This window comes from Macrosteles quadrilineatus, unplaced genomic scaffold (genome assembly GCF_028750875.1).
Source record: "Macrosteles quadrilineatus isolate MER2022 unplaced genomic scaffold, UCM_ALF_1.0 Scaffold_3__2_contigs__length_128488019, whole genome shotgun sequence".
Taxonomy (NCBI): domain Eukaryota; kingdom Metazoa; phylum Arthropoda; class Insecta; order Hemiptera; family Cicadellidae; genus Macrosteles; species Macrosteles quadrilineatus.
In genome coordinates, this window is record NW_026542596.1 from 26,586,945 (window position 1) to 26,605,990 (window position 19,046).

Here is a 19,046-nt window from a genome sequence, read left to right on the forward strand (position 1 = left end):
TTGGCAGAATAAAAGTATCTACCAACACATCGTTTTTTTATTTATAATTTGTCAGGAGAGAAAAACATTCGTGAACAAAGGATCGGTTTTACGGACGGTTTTATGAGAAAAGGGTATCTTAACCTCGCGGGCCCCTAAACCTCGCGGGCCCCCCCGCACCGCGGGGTCTGCGGGGGCGGCTGTTACGCCACTGAACCATGCACTAACTTCAAAACAAGTTTTATGTATTGCCAATTGCCACCATAATGTTTATGTTATTGGATGGGTAATAGGAGCCAATACCATGGCCTCAGTGAACAAGCACAGTGTGCATAAGTCGACTGTATGTCGTGCCGTCCATAGCTTAGTTAGAGCAGTGAACAACACTCTCTTTCTGAGGGTAGTTGATTGGCCTGACGACATTGTACAAGTTGTTCTAGGGTTCCATGAAATTGCTGAAATGCCACTTGTAATTGGTTGCATCAATGGAACATTGATTAAAATATACGCCCTGGTTTTAAATGATCAACAGTATGTTGACCGTAAGAATAACCACTCCATCAATTGCATGGTGGTTTGTGCGTCTAACTATTCTTTCTTCTATGTAAGCGCCCGATGGCCTGGAAGCATTCACGACGTTAGAGTCCTATGAAACAGCGCGCTCTATCATAGAATCGAGGGTGGTTGGCGCCCTATTGAAGGAGGGGTACTGTTAGGAGACTCCGGGTATCCCCTGCTTGACTGGCTGATGACGACTACCGGAGTAAACCTTGAAGATCAGCCTGTTGTAAGATACAACCGAAAAAACAAGTGTAAAAGGCGCATTGTGGAAAACTCCCTTGACAAGCTAAAAGAAAAGTTTCCTTGTTTAAATCACTTGCGAGTGCAACCTGTTTTTGCATATGAAATTTTCAATAAGTTTTGTGTAGCCAACTACGCACGGCGTGCAGGTTTTATTGAAGTGGTTGAAAATGAGACAAAGTCGAAGACGATGTAAAAGAACAGAATGTGAAATGTGAATGAAGAACAATTTGACAGAGACGGGAACGTAAGGTTGCAGGGTTGCAGGAAATAAACAAACACTTCAGACATTGACAATAGCCTGAATCAGCACAATGCCTTTCTTCAAGTTTAATTTCCAATGCATGACTGTGTTCCCACGTTATTAAAATTGAAGCTTGTTTTCTGTATTGTGAAATAAAACTAATCTGTCTATTTTGTATGAATTTGTTTACTAATTGATTAGGATATTGGTGGTTGTATTAGTCTATATGAATATAGGCAGAATACTAAGAATAGTATACATTTTCATTTTGACATTAATAAAACGTAACTTCAAAAAAACTTAAGAACTTAAACTGAAACTTGAAACTAAACAACTCTATTATTTTTATAATGTTATAGTTAGTGAAGATTCTCGCTCCCTTCCTAACTTTATTATTCATTTTACCAAGTGCAACTGCTCTCTTTTAGGAAATCCAATATTTGAAAAAACAAATGAATGACGTATGTGTAATTTTATTGTAAAATTATAATCAGCTGTTTACAATTGTTGTACTTGTCCTTACAAGTATACAAATTATTCTAGCAACACCTGTAATTGTTAAATTGTAATTACATGGACCTGTAAACTGTAAGTATGTAAACTTATACTTGTAGTTTTATGCAATAGGCCCATATAAAATTACACATACAGAACCTTATTTGTTTGCTTTTTCAAATATTGGATTTCCCAAAGGAGAGTACTTGCACTTGGTAAAATGAATAATAAAATTAGGAAAGGAGCGAGAATCAAAATTCTAAAATTACACATACGTTATTTGTTTGCTTTTTCAAATATTGGATTTCCTAAAGGAGAGTACTTGCACTTGGTAAATGAATGATAAAATTAGAAAGTGAACGAGAATTGAAATTCTAAAAAGTTTTTTTTTATGTGTTTAGTAATATTCTAATTAGTTTCATAATTTCCTGTTTTTTATAGTAGTGGTTAGTCTATTAATCAATCGTTAACTAATCATCTTAGTGATCATAAATTATATAGTCCTTATTTGACTATGTCATCTTCACTTGCTATAACATTATAAAAATAATAGGGCTGTTTAGTTTAAAGTTACAGCTTGAGGTCCTTCTTCGGCAGTTTGAGGTCCTTCTTCGGCTTTGTGGAGGCTCTTCATCAGAAGAATCATCTTTATTCCATACGTTTGTCTTAAAAAGAATAAATTGTACAATAGCAACAAAGGTTTACAGGCCAAAGAAGCTAGGTACAAATTCTTAAATTTCTACAGGTATATGTAAAATTGTAATAATTTTATTGTAAATACAAGTTTACACACCTATAAAATTGTTAAAAAATGCTTGTAAATATGGGGTTTTGAGTAGTTTTTACAATTCTGTAACTTGTAGTTTATGAAACACCGGTAATTAGAATTTCTGAAGAATTCTTCAGAAATTTGCCTGTAAACTTGTTAAAATGTATTTTATGCAATAGGGCCCTTACAATTTTTGTACTTGTTCTTACAAGCATACAAACTATTCTAGCAACACCTGTAATTGTTAAATTGTAATTACAGGGACCTTTAAACTGTAAATATGTAAACCTTTCCTTATAGTTTTATGCAATAGGCCTGTTAGTAGTTGGTGATGTTTCAGTGAATTCAAGTAAAACTAGTTCAAATTAACACGGTTCTACTATATGTATTTACCGTCTTGAGAGGAAACATTATAAGTGTAAATATATTATTATAAGTGTTATTTGACATATTTTTTGTGATTTCAGGTAATTCAATAACACGTAAGATCTTGATCAAGAAGTTATTCTTAAAAATTATGATACTTTTTTAATGGTCTTGGAGATTATGAATTCGCCCTAAAAATGTATACAAGGATTACAAATATATCTGTTAGCCTACAATGTAATTTCAATTCCTACCTTACAGAAAGCTTAAGGAAATTGTTGATAGCCGTCACATCTGACACCGAGTGTGTCTCGGAAAGGTCAACTTCGACCAGTCTCCGCTGATGTAAGGTGATGCTTTGTAGACAACCAACTGTGAGCCACTTACAACCAGCCAATGAGAGACTCTCTAGCTGAAATTATAATTAGTTCAATTAATTTTTTACTTGCACTAAATTGTTGCATAATGATCCATTACATTTCTTGAGGTAATTTATTGACAGGATGCAGTGGTCCTCAAGGAGTCAGGGGTAATGTTCTCTACTTTAGAAAAATAGAGAATAATGTTTGATCAGGCAGAGAATCATTTTTACAACCAACATAGTAGGCAGTGGGCACTATATGATTTATGTCCAATCCACATGCTAACATTTGTTTGTACAAATGTCTGCAACCTGATGTGGATAATTTTCAATTTGAAAGTATACAAGTGGTTTGATAACGAGATTTAAAACATTTTAAGTAAAATGAAGTATTGATTAAATTATCATAGTCTTGTTTGTTGTTTGTTACATTGTTTTACAACAGACAAATTCTTAATAGAATTCTATATTTGGAAAAGGGATGGAATCAAATGGTTAACAGCAAAAAACGTAGTTAGATTTGAGGTATTTAATTTTGTTATGCAAATTCTAGTCTATTTTAATTACATAACTTAAGTTACATGATCAGTGACAGTACTTTTACTGTTACTGTATACAGAATCAGAATGGAATTTAAAAAAACGTCTTTAATATTCGAAATACATATAATTTATATCCCCAACTAGAATTAACATTTTTTAATTATCATAGTTCCTGATTTTTGCATCTATCTCTATGATCGCTTGTGGGAGGGGAAAACCACTAAAGGAGGAAGGGGGTCTGTATATTGCATGAATGAGGCATTTTGTGTGATCTGTTGAACCAAGAAGCTCTAATTCACTTGTTATGTTTATTGTTTTCATATGTTGTAGTGTGTGTTTTACTTGTAATTGGTGTAAAAATAAGCTTTTTCTTTTTGAGGCAGGCCTTGTATCTCAAGGTTGAATCAGGCCCGTTTTTGACCCTGTCAGCGCCCTAGGCACAACTAATAGTATTGCCCCTTTGCATTATATTCCATCCCCATGTTAAAGTTGTAGCCAGGTTTTTAAGAAAATTTGTCTTAGTTGATGTGAGCCCCCTACAGATTGCGCTGATCTAAATTACTGATTTCTGCCGATTACATGATGGTTTTTACCAAGTCAAACTCATGGAATGACTTATTATGAGCTATAGCAACTGTTGTGACCCAGCAACTATGTCAGTAACGAAAAATAAGGTACAAAATAGAGTTTTAGACACTAGCGCAATCTGTGACTGGCTCACACAACTACATTCTTATTTAGTAAGAAATTGGCGACAGCTGATCCATATAGATGGGATGTCTTCTTCTGTATCCAATAGTCAATGATTATATATAACAGGGTGTCCACTAACCAGGAAAGCTGGGAAATCCGGGTATAATGCGTAACATTTTTTTAAACCGGGAATTATACGTTAATTTTGTGTTACTGCCTGGAATTTTCAATTTACCGCAATTGCGCATGACAACTATGAAGTTTTCGTGACCGCGGGAGACATGCTGAGATATGTCTACACACGGCTGATAGGGATGATCAAAATTTTCCCCGATCGCAGAAGACGATGATGATATCCATACATACGGAGCCGCGAGGAATGATCAGAATATTGCCGCAATCATGTAAGACGATGATAATGTCCACACACGGCCGTAGGAAACAGCAAGAATTTTGCCGCGATTGCGGAAGACGATGATGATCTCCACACGACTGTGTCATATGATTTGACATTTTGCCGCAATCGTGGGAGACCATTAAGATGTCTTCACGACCGCGGGAAAAGTTCAGAATTTTGCCTCATTTGCGGAAGACGATGATCTCCACATGACCGCAGGAGATGATTACAATTTTCAAAATTGCTGGAGGCGATTACTTTGTCCAAACGACCGCGGTGAAGATATAATGATGACTTTACGGCCGCGAGGGGTGATCAGTATTTTATCGCGATCGCGCAAGACGATGATAATGTCCCCACGATTGCGGAAAAAGGTCAGAACTTTGCTCATTTGCGGAAGACGATGATGCCCACAAGACCGCGGGCGATGATTACCATTTTGCTGCAATCGCGGGAGGCGATTACATAAAGAACCGATTATGTCCACACGACCGCTGGGCCGTGGGGTACGATTTAATGATGTCTTCACGGCTGCAAGTGGTGATCAGAATTCAACCGCTGTTAAGCACGACAATGATATGTCCACACGACCGCGGGATATGTTCATATATTTCCGTGATCATGGAAGACGATAATTATGTCAAAATTATGTCTATACAACAGCGGAAAATAGTCAGAATTTTGCCGCAATCGCGGTAGACAATTGTTATGATGTCTACACGGCCACGAGGGATTATCAGAGTTTTAACGCGATCGTATGCAAATACACATCGGCAGCCAGCTCAAATGAAAAAAACTAAGCAAAAAGCCGTCAACCTGATAAAAAATATATCTGTGTTGAATTCAACGAAAACATCCAGTACAACCTCAAGAGACATCTAAAACACAACAACATTGCTTTATCTTTTACAACAAGTAATAAAGTAAATAATATCTTAAAGTACAATAGCCATAACAACAAAACAGATATATCCAGTTCAACAGGAATTAACAAAAAAATTGTGCCGAATGCGCTAGCTTTTTACATTGGACAAACGGGTCGAGCATTTAACACCCGTTATAAAGAACACCACCCAGACCCGAGAACAGATACACAAAAACCAACTTTTGCCCCACACCTTATTGACTGTAATCACGATATGAATGACATTAACACCGGTCTGGAAGTCCTACATTACTGTCAAGAGGGAAATAAAATGGACGTCTTGAAGGAGTTTGAAATCTACAAATCAATAAAAAATCTGGATTCCAACAACCATATCCTGAATGACAAATTCGCAGTTTAAGTTAAAACCGGCAATGTTGTATACTCGTGATAGGCCTATCAAACTAAAAGTATTTATTTTTATGTCGTACGTGTTGTGTGTAAATGTTGTTTGTCGTGTAATGTGTTATGTTATTCACATATTACAAGGTTATGCGAGTTTTCCGATGAAGCAGCACGGTGACGCAGGAGACTCCACTGCGCAGCAGAAATCAAAGTGTAGTACAGACTTGTAAAACTTGGGTATATAATGAAAGTGTAACGCATTTTGAGTTTTGATTGTTGTTAGGGGCATCTTGGAGATGACAAAAAGCTATGTTGTCGCCCTCCCAGAAGGTGCACAACTTGTGGGGAAGGGGAAAGTAGCGCTGAAGCGCGTTCTCTCATCGCTCATATCTCGCGAACTAAACATGTTAGAAAAATGCTTTAAACGGCATTGTATAACAAACCTCATCTGCTACATCCTACAGCCAAATCCCATATCAATGATAATAATTTAGTTATTTAACATTTTATTTGAAATTATTAATTTAAAATTCAAATACTGTTAATCTACCTATATAAAAAAGCACACTTAAAACAATGAATAGTAGCCTACTGTGTCTGGATTGCATTGTATGTTTAACACAGGAATTAAAAAACATAAGGTGTTCTTTCCTTAAAGTAGTACGAGGTCCCGAGTTAACGAGAAAATAGTTAAAAGTTGTTTTTAACACTTGGCTATTTTTAATATAAAATTCAAACAAAAATCTAGGTACAACTACCAATGAAAATGCTTCAGTTTAGAATGTATGCAGTTTTTATTAAAAGAATATTAAAATAGGCTTGAAAATGTAGTATTTCATTTTAAAACATTACTAGGTACTACACTATAGACTACATATATCAAAACAATCCAGATAATATTTCTGTCATCCTGTTTGAAATTCATTATGATGAGGTTTTCTACAATTTTTAACACATTTGCAATAGGAGCAGCAGGATGAGTTGTTTAACTACAGCTACAAGTTGCTCTGGAACAAGTCTTGCATTTACATGGTTTTAACAAATTTGTAGGAGCCGGAGGCAGTGTCATAAGGGGGCCAAGAGTTGTCTCCTGTACTGTAATAGATCCAAAGGCTCTATTTCATCTGTTAAGTAATTTTCCCAAAAATATAGCTGGGCACAACACAGTAAAAGGTGTAATTTGAAGCTGTCCGTTGTGCAAGACATTATCTGAGTTCGTATTGAGGATAGATTTTTCAAATCTTGACATTAGTGCCGACACTCACGTCACCATCACGCTTAATCAGAAATCTCAAATTTGGATATAATTACCATATAAAGTCATTTGGGTATATTAAACATACAATGCACTCCAAACACAGTACTATTCATGTTAAGTGTATTGTTGTTTTTCATGGTAACATTTTTAAAGCAGATGAGGTTAATAATAAAATGCCGTTTAAAACATGTTTCTATCAAGTCTAGTTCACGAGATATGAGTCAAGTTCTAGAACGCGCTTTAGCGCTACTTTCCCCCCTCCCCACAAGTTGTGCACCTTCTTGGAGGGCGACAACATCGGTTTTTGTCATTCCTAAGATGCCCCTAACAACAATCAAAAGTCAAAACGTGTAACACTTTCAGTATATACCCAAGTTTTACATGTCTATACTACACTTTGATTTCTGCCGCGCAGTGGTGTCACCCGCGTCACAGTGCCGCTTCATTGGAAACCTTGTAATATGTCGATATAATTACCATATAAAGTGACTTTAGTGTGTTAAAGATACAACACACAATGACAGTCAGTACTATTTGTTGTTTAAAGGTGTTTTAATGGGTAGTTCAACGTTATTTGGCGTTTTTAATACATACCGGTATTTTAAAATAAAATGATAAATAACTCAATTAATATCATAGATACGGGATTTTCCCAGTAAAATTTTTAAAGCGGATGGTGTTTGTAATACAATGCCTTTTAAAACATGTTTCTATTGTGTCTAGTTCACGGGATATGAGCAATGTTCTAGAACGCGCCTCAGCGCTACATCCCCCTCCCCCCCCACAAGTTGTGCAGCTGCTGGGAGGGCAACAACATCGGTTTTTGTCATCTCCAAGATGCCCCTAACAACAATCAAAAGTAAAAAGAGATACACTTTCAGTGCATACAGTACTCAACCCCCTATATATGCTGGACTAAATGTTAAATTATATTTCTCTTAAACGTTCAAGGTTTATTTAATTTAGACACAACAACAATATAACATAGCTTAATAAGATAACTACCAGATATTCACTTACCCTACAGAGTATAATTACTGGTTGTAAACACACACTTGTCAAATTCTTGCAGTGATTCAAGACAATCTTTTTCAAATGTAGATTATTTTTAAAGAATGGTATGATTAGTTCATCCGTTAACCATTGGCAGTTGGTAAAAACAATTGTTTTCAATTGTGAACATTTATCAGTCAAAACCTGAAATAATATAAAAGCATTTAATTTGAGATCATAAGTTGTTAGGACTCTAAAGACATAATCATATTGAATTGTGACACAAAAACAAACATAGGTAATAAGTTTATTTTTACCAGGATAAGTAATTAATTGTTACTTGTCAAGTCAGTACATGGAGCAGCCAAACCTCTAGATCTATTGTTACTAGTCAAGTCAGTACATGGAGCAGCCAACCTATAGATCTAATGTTACTTAGTCAAGTCAGTACATGGAGCAGCCAACCTCTAGATCTATTGTTACTAGTCAAGTCAGTACATGGAGCAGCCAACCTCTAGATCTAATGTTACTAGTCAAGTCAGAGCATGGAGCAGCCAGCCAACCTCTAGATCTATTGTTACTAGTCAAGTCAGTACCTGGAGCAGCCAACCTCTAGATCTAATGTTACTTGTCAAGTCAGTACATGGAGCAGCCAACCTCTAGATCTATTGTTACTAGTCAAGTCAGAGCATGGAGCAGCCAGCCAACCTCTAGATCTATTGTTACTAGTCAAGTCAGTACATGGAGCAGCCAACCTCTAGATCTAATGTTACTTAGTCAAGTCAGTACATGGAGCAGCCAACCTCTAAATCTATTGTTACTAGTCAAGTCAGTACATGGAGCAGCCAGCCAACCTCTAGATCTATTGTTACTAGTCAAGTCAGTACATGGAGCAGCCAACCTCTAGATCTAATGTTACTAGTCAAGTCAGTACATGGAGCAGCCAACCTCTAGATCTAATGTTACTAGTCAAGTCAGTACATGGAGCAGCCAGCCAACCTCTAGATCAATTGTTACTAGTCAAGTCAGTACATGGAGCAGCCAACCTCTAGATCTAATGTTACTAGTCAAGTCAGTACATGGAGCAGCCAACCTCTAGATCTAATGTTACTAGTCAAGTCAGTACATGGTGCAGCCAGCCAACCTCTAGATCTATTGTTACTAGTCAAGTCAGTACATGGAGCAGCCAACCTCTAGATCTAATGTTACTTAGTCAAGTCAGTACATGGAGCAGCCAACCTCTAGATCTATTGTTACTAGTCAAGTCAGTACATGGAGCAGCCAGCCAACCTCTAGATCTATTGTTACTAGTCAAGTCAGTACATGGAGAAGCCAACCTCTAGATCTATTGTTACTAGTCAAGTCAGTACATGGAGCAGCCAACCTCTAGATCTAATGTTACTTAGTCAAGTCAGTACATGGAGCAGCCAACCTCTAGATCTATTGTTACTAGTCAAGACACTACATGGAGCAGCCAACCTCTAGATCTAATGTTACTTAGTCAAGTCAGTACATGGAGCAGCCAACCTCTAGATCTAATGTTACTTAGTCAAGTCAGTACATGGAGCAGCCAACCTCTAGATCTATTGTTACTAGTCAAGTCAGTACATGGAGCAGCCAGCCAACCTCTAGATCTATTGTTACTAGTCAAGTCAGTACATGGAGCAGCCAACCTCTAGATCTAATGTTACTTAGTCAAGTCAGTACATGGAGCAGCCAACCTCTAGATCTATTGTTACTAGTCAAGTCAGTACATGGAGCAGCCAGCCAACCTCTAGATCTATTGTTACTAGTCAAGTCAGTACATGGAGCAGCCAACCTCTAGATCTAATGTTACTTAGTCAAGTCAGTACATGGAGCAGCCAACCTCTAGATCTATTGTTACTAGTCAAGTCAGTACATGGAGCAGCCAGCCAACCTCTAGTTCTATTGTTACTAGTCAAGTCAGTACATGGAGAAGCCAACCTCTAGATCTATTGTTACTAGTCAAGTCAGTACATGGAGCAGCCAACCTCTAGATCTAATGTTACTTAGTCAAGTCAGTACATGGAGCAGCCAACCTCTAGATCTATTGTTACTAGTCAAGACACTACATGGAGCAGCCAACCTCTAGATCTAATGTTACTTAGTCAAGTCAGTACATGGAGCAGCCAACCTCTAGATCTATTGTTACTAGTCAAGTCAGTACATGGAGCAGCCAGCCAACCTCTAGATCTATTGTTACTTGTCAAGTCAGAGCATGGAGCAGCCAGCCAACCTCTAGATCTATTGTTACTAGTCAAGTCAGTACATGGAGCAGCCAACCTCTAAATCTAATGTTACTTAGTCAAGTCAGTACATGGAGCAGCCAACCTCTAGATCTATTGTTACTTGTCAAGTCAGAGCATGGAGCAGCCAGCCAACCTCTAGATCTATTGTTACTAGTCAAGTCAGTACATGGAGCAGCCAACCTCTAGATCTAATGTTACTTAGTCAAGTCAGTACATGGAGCAGCCAACCTCTAGATCTATTGTTACTAGTCAAGACACTACATGGAGCAGCCAACCTCTAGATCTAATGTTACTTAGACAAGTCAGTACATGGAGCAGCCAACCTCTAGATCTATTGTTACTAGTCAAGTCAGTACATGGAGCAGCCAGCCAACCTCTAGATCTATTGTTACTAGTCAAGTCAGTACATGGAGCAGCCAGCCAACCTCTAGATCTATTGTTACTAGTCAAGTCAGAGCATGGAGCAGCCAGCCAACCTCTAGATCTATTGTTACTAGTCAAGTCAGTACATGGAGCAGCCAACCTCTAGATCTAATGTTACTTAGTCAAGTCAGTACATGGAGCAGCCAACCTCTAGATCTATTGTTACTAGTCAAGACACTACATGGAGCAGCCAACCTCTAGATCTAATGTTACTTAGTCAAGTCAGTACATGGAGCAGCCAACCTCTAGATCTATTGTTACTAGTCAAGTCAGTACATGGAGCAGCCAGCCAACCTCTAGATCTATTGTTACTTGTCAAGTCAGTACATGGAGCAGCCAAACCTCTAGATCTATTGTTACTAGTCAAGTCAGTACATGGAGCAGCCAACCTCTAGATCTAATGTTACTTAGTCAAGTCAGTACATGGAGCAGCCAACCTCTAGATCTATTGTTACTAGTCAAGTCAGTACATGGAGCAGCCAACCTCTAGATCTAATGTTACTAGTCAAGTCAGAGCATGGAGCAGCCAGCCAACCTCTAGATCTAATGTTACTTGTCAAGTCAGTACATGGAGCAGCCAACCTCTAGATCTAATGTTACTTAGTCAAGTCAGTACATGGAGCAGCCAACCTCTAGATCTAATGTTACTAGTCAAGTCAGAGCATGGAGCAGCCAGCCAACCTCTAGATCTAATGTTACTTGTCAAGTCAGTACATGGAGCAGCCAACCTCTAGATCTAATGTTACTTAGTCAAGTCAGTACATGGAGCAGCCAACCTCTAGATCTATTGTTACTAGTCAAGTCAGTACATGGAGCAGCCAACCTCTAGATCTAATGTTACTTAGTCAAGTCAGTACATGGAGCAGCCAGCCATCCTCTAGATCTATTGTTACTAGTCAAGTCAGTACATGGAGCAGCCAACCTCTAGATCTAATGTTACTTGTCAAGTCAGTACATGGAGCAACCAACCTCTAGATCTATTGTTACTAGTCAAGTCAGAGCATGGAGCAGCCAGCCAACCTCTAGATCTATTGTTACTAGTCAAGTCAGTACATGGAGCAGCCAACCTCTAGATCTAATGTTACTTAGTCAAGTCAGTACATGGAGCAGCCAACCTCTAGATCTATTGTTACTAGTCAAGTCAGTACATGGAGCAGCCAGCCAACCTCTAGATCTATTGTTACTAGTCAAGTCAGTACATGGAGCAGCCAACCTGTAGATCTAATGTTACTAGTCAAGTCAGTACATGGAGCAGCCAACCTCTAGATCTAATGTTACTAGTCAAGTCAGTACATGGAGCAGCCAGCCAACCTCTAGATCTATTGTTACTAGTCAAGTCAGTACATGGAGCAGCCAACCTCTAGATCTAATGTTACTAGTCAAGTCAGTACATGGAGCAGCCAACCTCTAGATCTAATGTTACTAGTCAAGTCAGTACATGGAGCAGCCAACCTCTAGATCTAATGTTACTAGTCAAGTCAGTACATGGAGCAGCCAACCTCTAGATCTAATGTTACTAGTCAAGTCAGTACATGGAGCAGCCAACCTCTAGATCTATTGTTACTAGTCAAGTCAGTACATGGAGCAGCCAACCTCTAGATCTAATGTTACTAGTCAAGTCAGTACATGGAGCAGCCAACCTCTAGATCTAATGTTACTAGTCAAGTCAGTACATGGAGCAGCCAGCCAACCTCTAGATCTATTGTTACTAGTCAAGTCAGTACATGGAGCAGCCAACCTCTAGATCTAATGTTACTTAGTCAAGTCAGTACATGGAGCAGCCAACCTCTAGATCTATTGTTACTAGTCAAGTCAGTACATGGAGCAGCCAGCCAACCTCTAGATCTATTGTTACTAGTCAAGTCAGTACATGGAGAAGCCAACCTCTAGATCTATTGTTACTAGTCAAGTCAGTACATGGAGCAGCCAACCTCTAGATCTAATGTTACTTAGTCAAGTCAGTACATGGAGCAGCCAACCTCTAGATCTATTGTTACTAGTCAAGACACTACATGGAGCAGCCAACCTCTAGATCTAATGTTACTTAGTCAAGTCAGTACATGGAGCAGCCAACCTCTAGATCTAATGTTACTTAGTCAAGTCAGTACATGGAGCAGCCAACCTCTAGATCTATTGTTACTAGTCAAGTCAGTACATGGAGCAGCCAGCCAACCTCTAGATCTATTGTTACTAGTCAAGTCAGTACATGGAGCAGCCAACCTCTAGATCTAATGTTACTTAGTCAAGTCAGTACATGGAGCAGCCAACCTCTAGATCTATTGTTACTAGTCAAGTCAGTACATGGAGCAGCCAGCCAACCTCTAGATCTATTGTTACTAGTCAAGTCAGTACATGGAGCAGCCAACCTCTAGATCTATTGTTACTAGTCAAGTCAGTACATGGAGAAGCCAACCTCTAGATCTATTGTTACTAGTCAAGTCAGTACATGGAGCAGCCAACCTCTAGATCTAATGTTACTTAGTCAAGTCAGTACATGGAGCAGCCAACCTCTAGATCTATTGTTACTAGTCAAGACACTACATGGAGCAGCCAACCTCTAGATCTAATGTTACTTAGTCAAGTCAGTACATGGAGCAGCCAACCTCTAGATCTATTGTTACTAGTCAAGTCAGTACATGGAGCAGCCAGCCAACCTCTAGATCTATTGTTACTTGTCAAGTCAGAGCATGAAGCAGCCTGCCAACCTCTAGATCTATTGTTACTAGTCAAGTCAGTACATGGAGCAGCCAACCTCTAGATCTAATGTTACTTAGTCAAGTCAGTACATGGAGCAGCCAACCTCTAGATCTATTGTTACTTGTCAAGTCAGAGCATGGAGCAGCCAGCCAACCTCTAGATCTATTGTTACTAGTCAAGTCAGTACATGGAGCAGCCAACCTCTAGATCTAATGTTACTTAGTCAAGTCAGTACATGGAGCAGCCAACCTCTAGATCTATTGTTACTAGTCAAGACACTACATGGAGCAGCCAACCTCTAGATCTAATGTTACTTAGCCAAGTCAGTACATGGAGCAGCCAACCTCTAGATCTATTGTTACTAGTCAAGTCAGTACATGGAGCAGCCAGCCAACCTCTAGATCTATTGTTACTAGTCAAGTCAGTACATGGAGCAGCCAGCCAACCTCTAGATCTATTGTTACTAGTCAAGTCAGAGCATGGAGCAGCCAGCCAACCTCTAGATCTATTGTTACTAGTCAAGTCAGTACATGGAGCAGCCAACCTCTAGATCTAATGTTACTTAGTCAAGTCAGTACATGGAGCAGCCAACCTCTAGATCTATTGTTACTAGTCAAGACACTACATGGAGCAGCCAACCTCTAGATCTAATGTTACTTAGTCAAGTCAGTACATGGAGCAGCCAACCTCTAGATCTATTGTTACTAGTCAAGTCAGTACATGGAGCAGCCAGCCAACCTCTAGATCTATTGTTACTTGTCAAGTCAGTACATGGAGCAGCCAAACCTCTAGATCTATTGTTACTAGTCAAGTCAGTACATGGAGCAGCCAACCTCTAGATCTAATGTTACTTAGTCAAGTCAGTACATGGAGCAGCCAACCTCTAGATCTATTGTTACTAGTCAAGTCAGTACATGGAGCAGCCAACCTCTAGATCTAATGTTACTAGTCAAGTCAGAGCATGGAGCAGCCAGCCAACCTCTAGATCTAATGTTACTTGTCAAGTCAGTACATGGAGCAGCCAACCTCTAGATCTAATGTTACTTAGTCAAGTCAGTACATGGAGCAGCCAACCTCTAGATCTAATGTTACTAGTCAAGTCAGAGCATGGAGCAGCCAGCCAACCTCTAGATCTAATGTTACTTGTCAAGTCAGTACATGGAGCAGCCAACCTCTAGATCTAATGTTACTTAGTCAAGTCAGTACATGGAGCAGCCAACCTCTAGATCTATTGTTACTAGTCAAGTCAGTACATGGAGCAGCCAACCTCTAGATCTAATGTTACTTAGTCAAGTCAGTACATGGAGCAGCCAACCTCTAGATCTATTGTTACTAGTCAAGTCAGTACATGGAGCAGCCAGCCAACCCCTAGATCTATTGTTACTTGTCAAGTCAGTACATGGAGCAGCCAACCTCTAGATCTAATGTTACTTAGTCAAGTCAGTACATGGAGAAGCCAACCTCTAGATCTATTGCAGTGTTGGGGAAGCTACTTTTAAAATGTAGCTAGCTACAACTACTGCTACATTTCAAAAAAAAGTAGCTTAGCTACAGCTACAGCTACAGATCCGAAAAAGTAGCTAGCTACAACTACAGCTACAATGAAATGTAGCTACAGCTACAATTTTAGCTACTTTCCCAAAGACGTTACTTTTTATTCCACGCACATTAGGAAAATGTAAAATTAATTGCAACAACATTTATTGAACAAATATTTAAACAAGAAATGTCAGTATTGTATCTAACATTACTTGGAAAACAAATTATTCCTAGATTGTATTTAATTTGTTGGCATTATAAACCTAACATTACAACAACAGCATCAAATAGTTGGGTGTCCCATCATATTATTTAGTACTTATTTTTAAATATTGCATTATTTTTAAGCATCTTATATGTAAATGCCATTAAGTTCAAAGGACATACAACCAAACTATATTTTAAAAGCTCATTTTATTTCTTTAATTAAAGATTCATTTATAGATGTCTTATATCAACAATTAAGACCACTAAAACTGTAAAACGATTATTTAAAAATACATTTTTGTGTTACAGAGCCTAGCCTATTGAAATTAAAGTTTATTGCCTTTCTTTACTTTTAATGTTAAAAACGACATTGCTATAACTTTTAACCATAGTGATAAGTTACTTGTTCTATGAATAACACTTTTCAATGTCAAGAAATCATCCTTTATTGTCATTATGCATAGGGCAAATTGTGATTCAACCTAGTTGGTACAGAAAACAGTATTCAGAAACTTCTCCTGAAATCGGCTTTTAATTTAAACATGTTGAAATTTGTAAAGTAAAAATAACATGTAGGCCTACTTGGCTATGTAAGAAGTTGGCTACAGTAGCTTTGTTCTTGCAAGGACTAAACAGATATATTACTAATAATTGAACTTGGTATTCGTCTTAAACCATAGCATAGCCTAGGAATAGTCCAATACAAGAGCTGTTAGCAGGAGCAAACTATGCTATTTTTTTAAATGTAAGTTTCATGTTATATGGAGATTTTTTCGTTACAATTATCATGTAGTCTAGGCATATCTTAAAACTCATCAGGTAATTTCCTCTTTGTTAATTTAGTAAACCTTTGAAAAATCTTCGTAATCTAACCAAAGAAGGGCTTGTGATGATGAACCACAATCAACAGCTGAAGCAAGGGTTGATATACCAGATTTCTTATTATTTTTAGGTTTAGTGTTGGTTTCCATTAAAATCCAAGTTAAAACACTATCGATATAACAAAGAAACTAAATTGATTACTAATTTCCCTGTCAATCACTTGCAAGCTAGATTCAATAGCTTCTCTTGTCAGTCTTGTCACCGGTACCGGTAACGTTTAAACGTCGTCTGCATCTAGCGATTTTATTTTATCTGACAGTAATCATAGAGTAGTAAATTAAGGAAATGAGAGCTAAAAATGTGGATAACACTCATTTAATGGCCTCCATGTCCACACAACGTTGTAATAGGGAATGAAACGGCTGCAATCAGCTGTATGAAGCCAAGAAAGTAGGCCTAATTTTTTTTGAAAATCTCAGTTTGAAAGATGTTGTTTCACGTAAGGTTGAGGCTATGGTAAAAATCACTATCTCAAACAATGTTAATGTAGCGAGAAAAGTAGCTAAAATTCCGCTACAACTACTTTAAAAATGTAGCTAGCTACAGCTAAAGCTACAAAATCTTAAAAGTAGCGACGCTACAGCTAACGCTACAAAAAAAGTAGCGCGCTACTGTAGCGTCGCTACTTGTAGCGCGCTACTTCCCAACACTGATCTATTGTTACTAGTCAAGTCAGTATATGGAGCAGCCAACCTCTAGATCTAATGTTACTTAGTCAAGTCAGTACATGGAACAGCCAACCTCTAGATCTATTGTTACTAGTCAAGTCAGTACATGGAGCAGCCAGCCAACCCCTAGATCTATTGTTACTTGTCAAGTCAGTACATGGAGCAGCCAACCTCTAGATCTAATGTTACTTAGTCAAGTCAGTACATGGAGAAGCCAACCTCTAGATCTATTGTTACTAGTCAAGTCAGTACATGGAGCAGCCAACCTCTAGATCTAATGTTACTTAGTCAAGTCAGTACATGGAGCAGCCAACCTCTAGATCTATTGTTACTAGTCAAGTCAGTACATGGAGCAGCCAACCTCTAGATCTAATGTTACTAGTCAAGTCAGAGCATGGTGCAGCCAACCTCTAGATCTAATGTTACTTGTCAAGTCAGTACATGGAGCAGCCAACCTCTAGACCTATTGTTACTAGTCAAGTCAGTACATGGAGCAGCCAACCTCTAGATCTAATGTTACTAGTCAAGTCAGAGCATGGAGCAGCCAGCCAACCTCTAGATCTATTGTTACTAGTCAAGTCAGTACATGGAGCAGCCAACCTCTAGATCTAATGTTACTTAGTCAAGTCAGTACATGGAGCAGCCAGCCAACCTCTAGATCTAATGTTACTAGTCAAGTCAGTACATGGAGCAGCCAGCCAACCTCTAGATCTATTGTTACTAGTCAAGTCAGTACATGGAGCAGCCAACCTCTAGATCTAATGTTACTAGTCAAGTCAGAGCATGGAGCAGCCAGCCAACCTCTAGATCTATTGTTACTAGTCAAGTCAGTACATGGAGCAGCCAAACCTCTAGATCTAATGTTACTAGTCAAGTCAGTACATGGAGCAGCCAACCTCTAGCTCTAATGTTACTTAGTCAAGTCAGTACATGGAGCAGCCAACCTCTAGATCGATAATAATGAATTTATTTTGGATTTGTTATCTACCTTTGAAAAAAAATACCATTGTTATATTCTTACATTACATTAGAAAATTGTCCAATGAAAAAAGTAAACAAATTCACTAATTCAGATGACTTACGAGCACATATACCATCTAGGTAATATTAAAACACATTGCTTGACCTAGAATCAACAATATCAGCCCTACTCAAGCTACGAAACTCGTGCACTTCCGAAAAATGTTTCTTGATTAGGAATTAATTAACTTAATCTCTCTTTAAAATGTCCATGGCATGTTTTTTTCACTTGCAGAAATATTGTTTAAGAACTTTTTCCATAAGGATAGCTGTTTTTGATTTTACATAGCCAAATGAGTTTCTGTATCTGGTAGATAGTTTTTTTTTCTTTTTTTAGCGAATTTCCCGTATAGGGAATAAGCTATTTTGTCCAATTTTGTAATTTTAACTTCAGAAAAGTTTATTTTTCTCCGTTATTTGTGTTTTTGGCCAGATGTTAGCATGATAACTCAAACAAAAATGATTCAATTTTTATTTAATTTGGTATAAAAGTGTAAACCTACATTTACTAGAATGAGTTCGCAAACCAGATCGGACCATGGAAACGTGGGTTTATGGGGGGTTTTATGAGGTAAAAATGGGTTTTTCCCATTTTTGACCCTAAAAACATAAAATTTTGGAATTTCTTTCCAAACCATTTTGTAGAGCTAAAAAAAAAACAAATAATTTATTATATTGAAGCATTGTTATATGCCTAATGGTTACGGAAAAAATTATAAAAGTGTAAATTAAAAATTCTTATGTTATTCTTTTGGAGAAAATGAAAACTGTTGTGTAGTTTGTTTATAGATATAGGTATGTTGATAAAATATGTTAAATTTGTTTACTTCATCCTATACTATTTAAGTTTGGTCAAATAACACTTTTTACCTTCCCTGTAGCAGCCAACCTAAGCACTTATTACATCTAATGTTATTTAAATTGGGAATAAATATGTCTTATTAATGGAAATATTTTAGTAAAATTGTAATCAGACAAGTTGAAATTCGCTTAGTCCGTAGGTTTGCTGCGGCAGGGGTATGTTTTTTGTCGTAGGACGCTAGGTGCGAGCCCGGGATTGTTTTTCACATTACTTCAGGCTAGACCTAGGGATTGCAGCATTATCACTTAGATAAAATTCATTGGTGATTTGGCGGGATTTGAATACGGGACCTCATGGACCGAAATCCCGT

At 38.0% G+C, this 19,046-nt stretch overlaps 1 protein-coding gene across 1 annotated transcript in view; it reads right to left on the bottom strand.

The window, feature by feature from the left end:
* The window catches only part of LOC128989862 (F-box/LRR-repeat protein 15), a 30,923-nt gene that overhangs the window by 5,242 nt on the left and 6,635 nt on the right, over positions 1–19,046 (bottom strand). Inside the window, exons 3-4 of the mRNA XM_054411951.1 lie at positions 8,196–8,372; positions 2,909–3,066 (exon numbers count right to left, since the gene is read on the bottom strand). Coding sequence (XP_054267926.1) covers positions 2,909–3,066; positions 8,196–8,372 — 335 coding nt within the window. The remainder of the gene's footprint in view (positions 1–2,908; positions 3,067–8,195; positions 8,373–19,046) is intronic.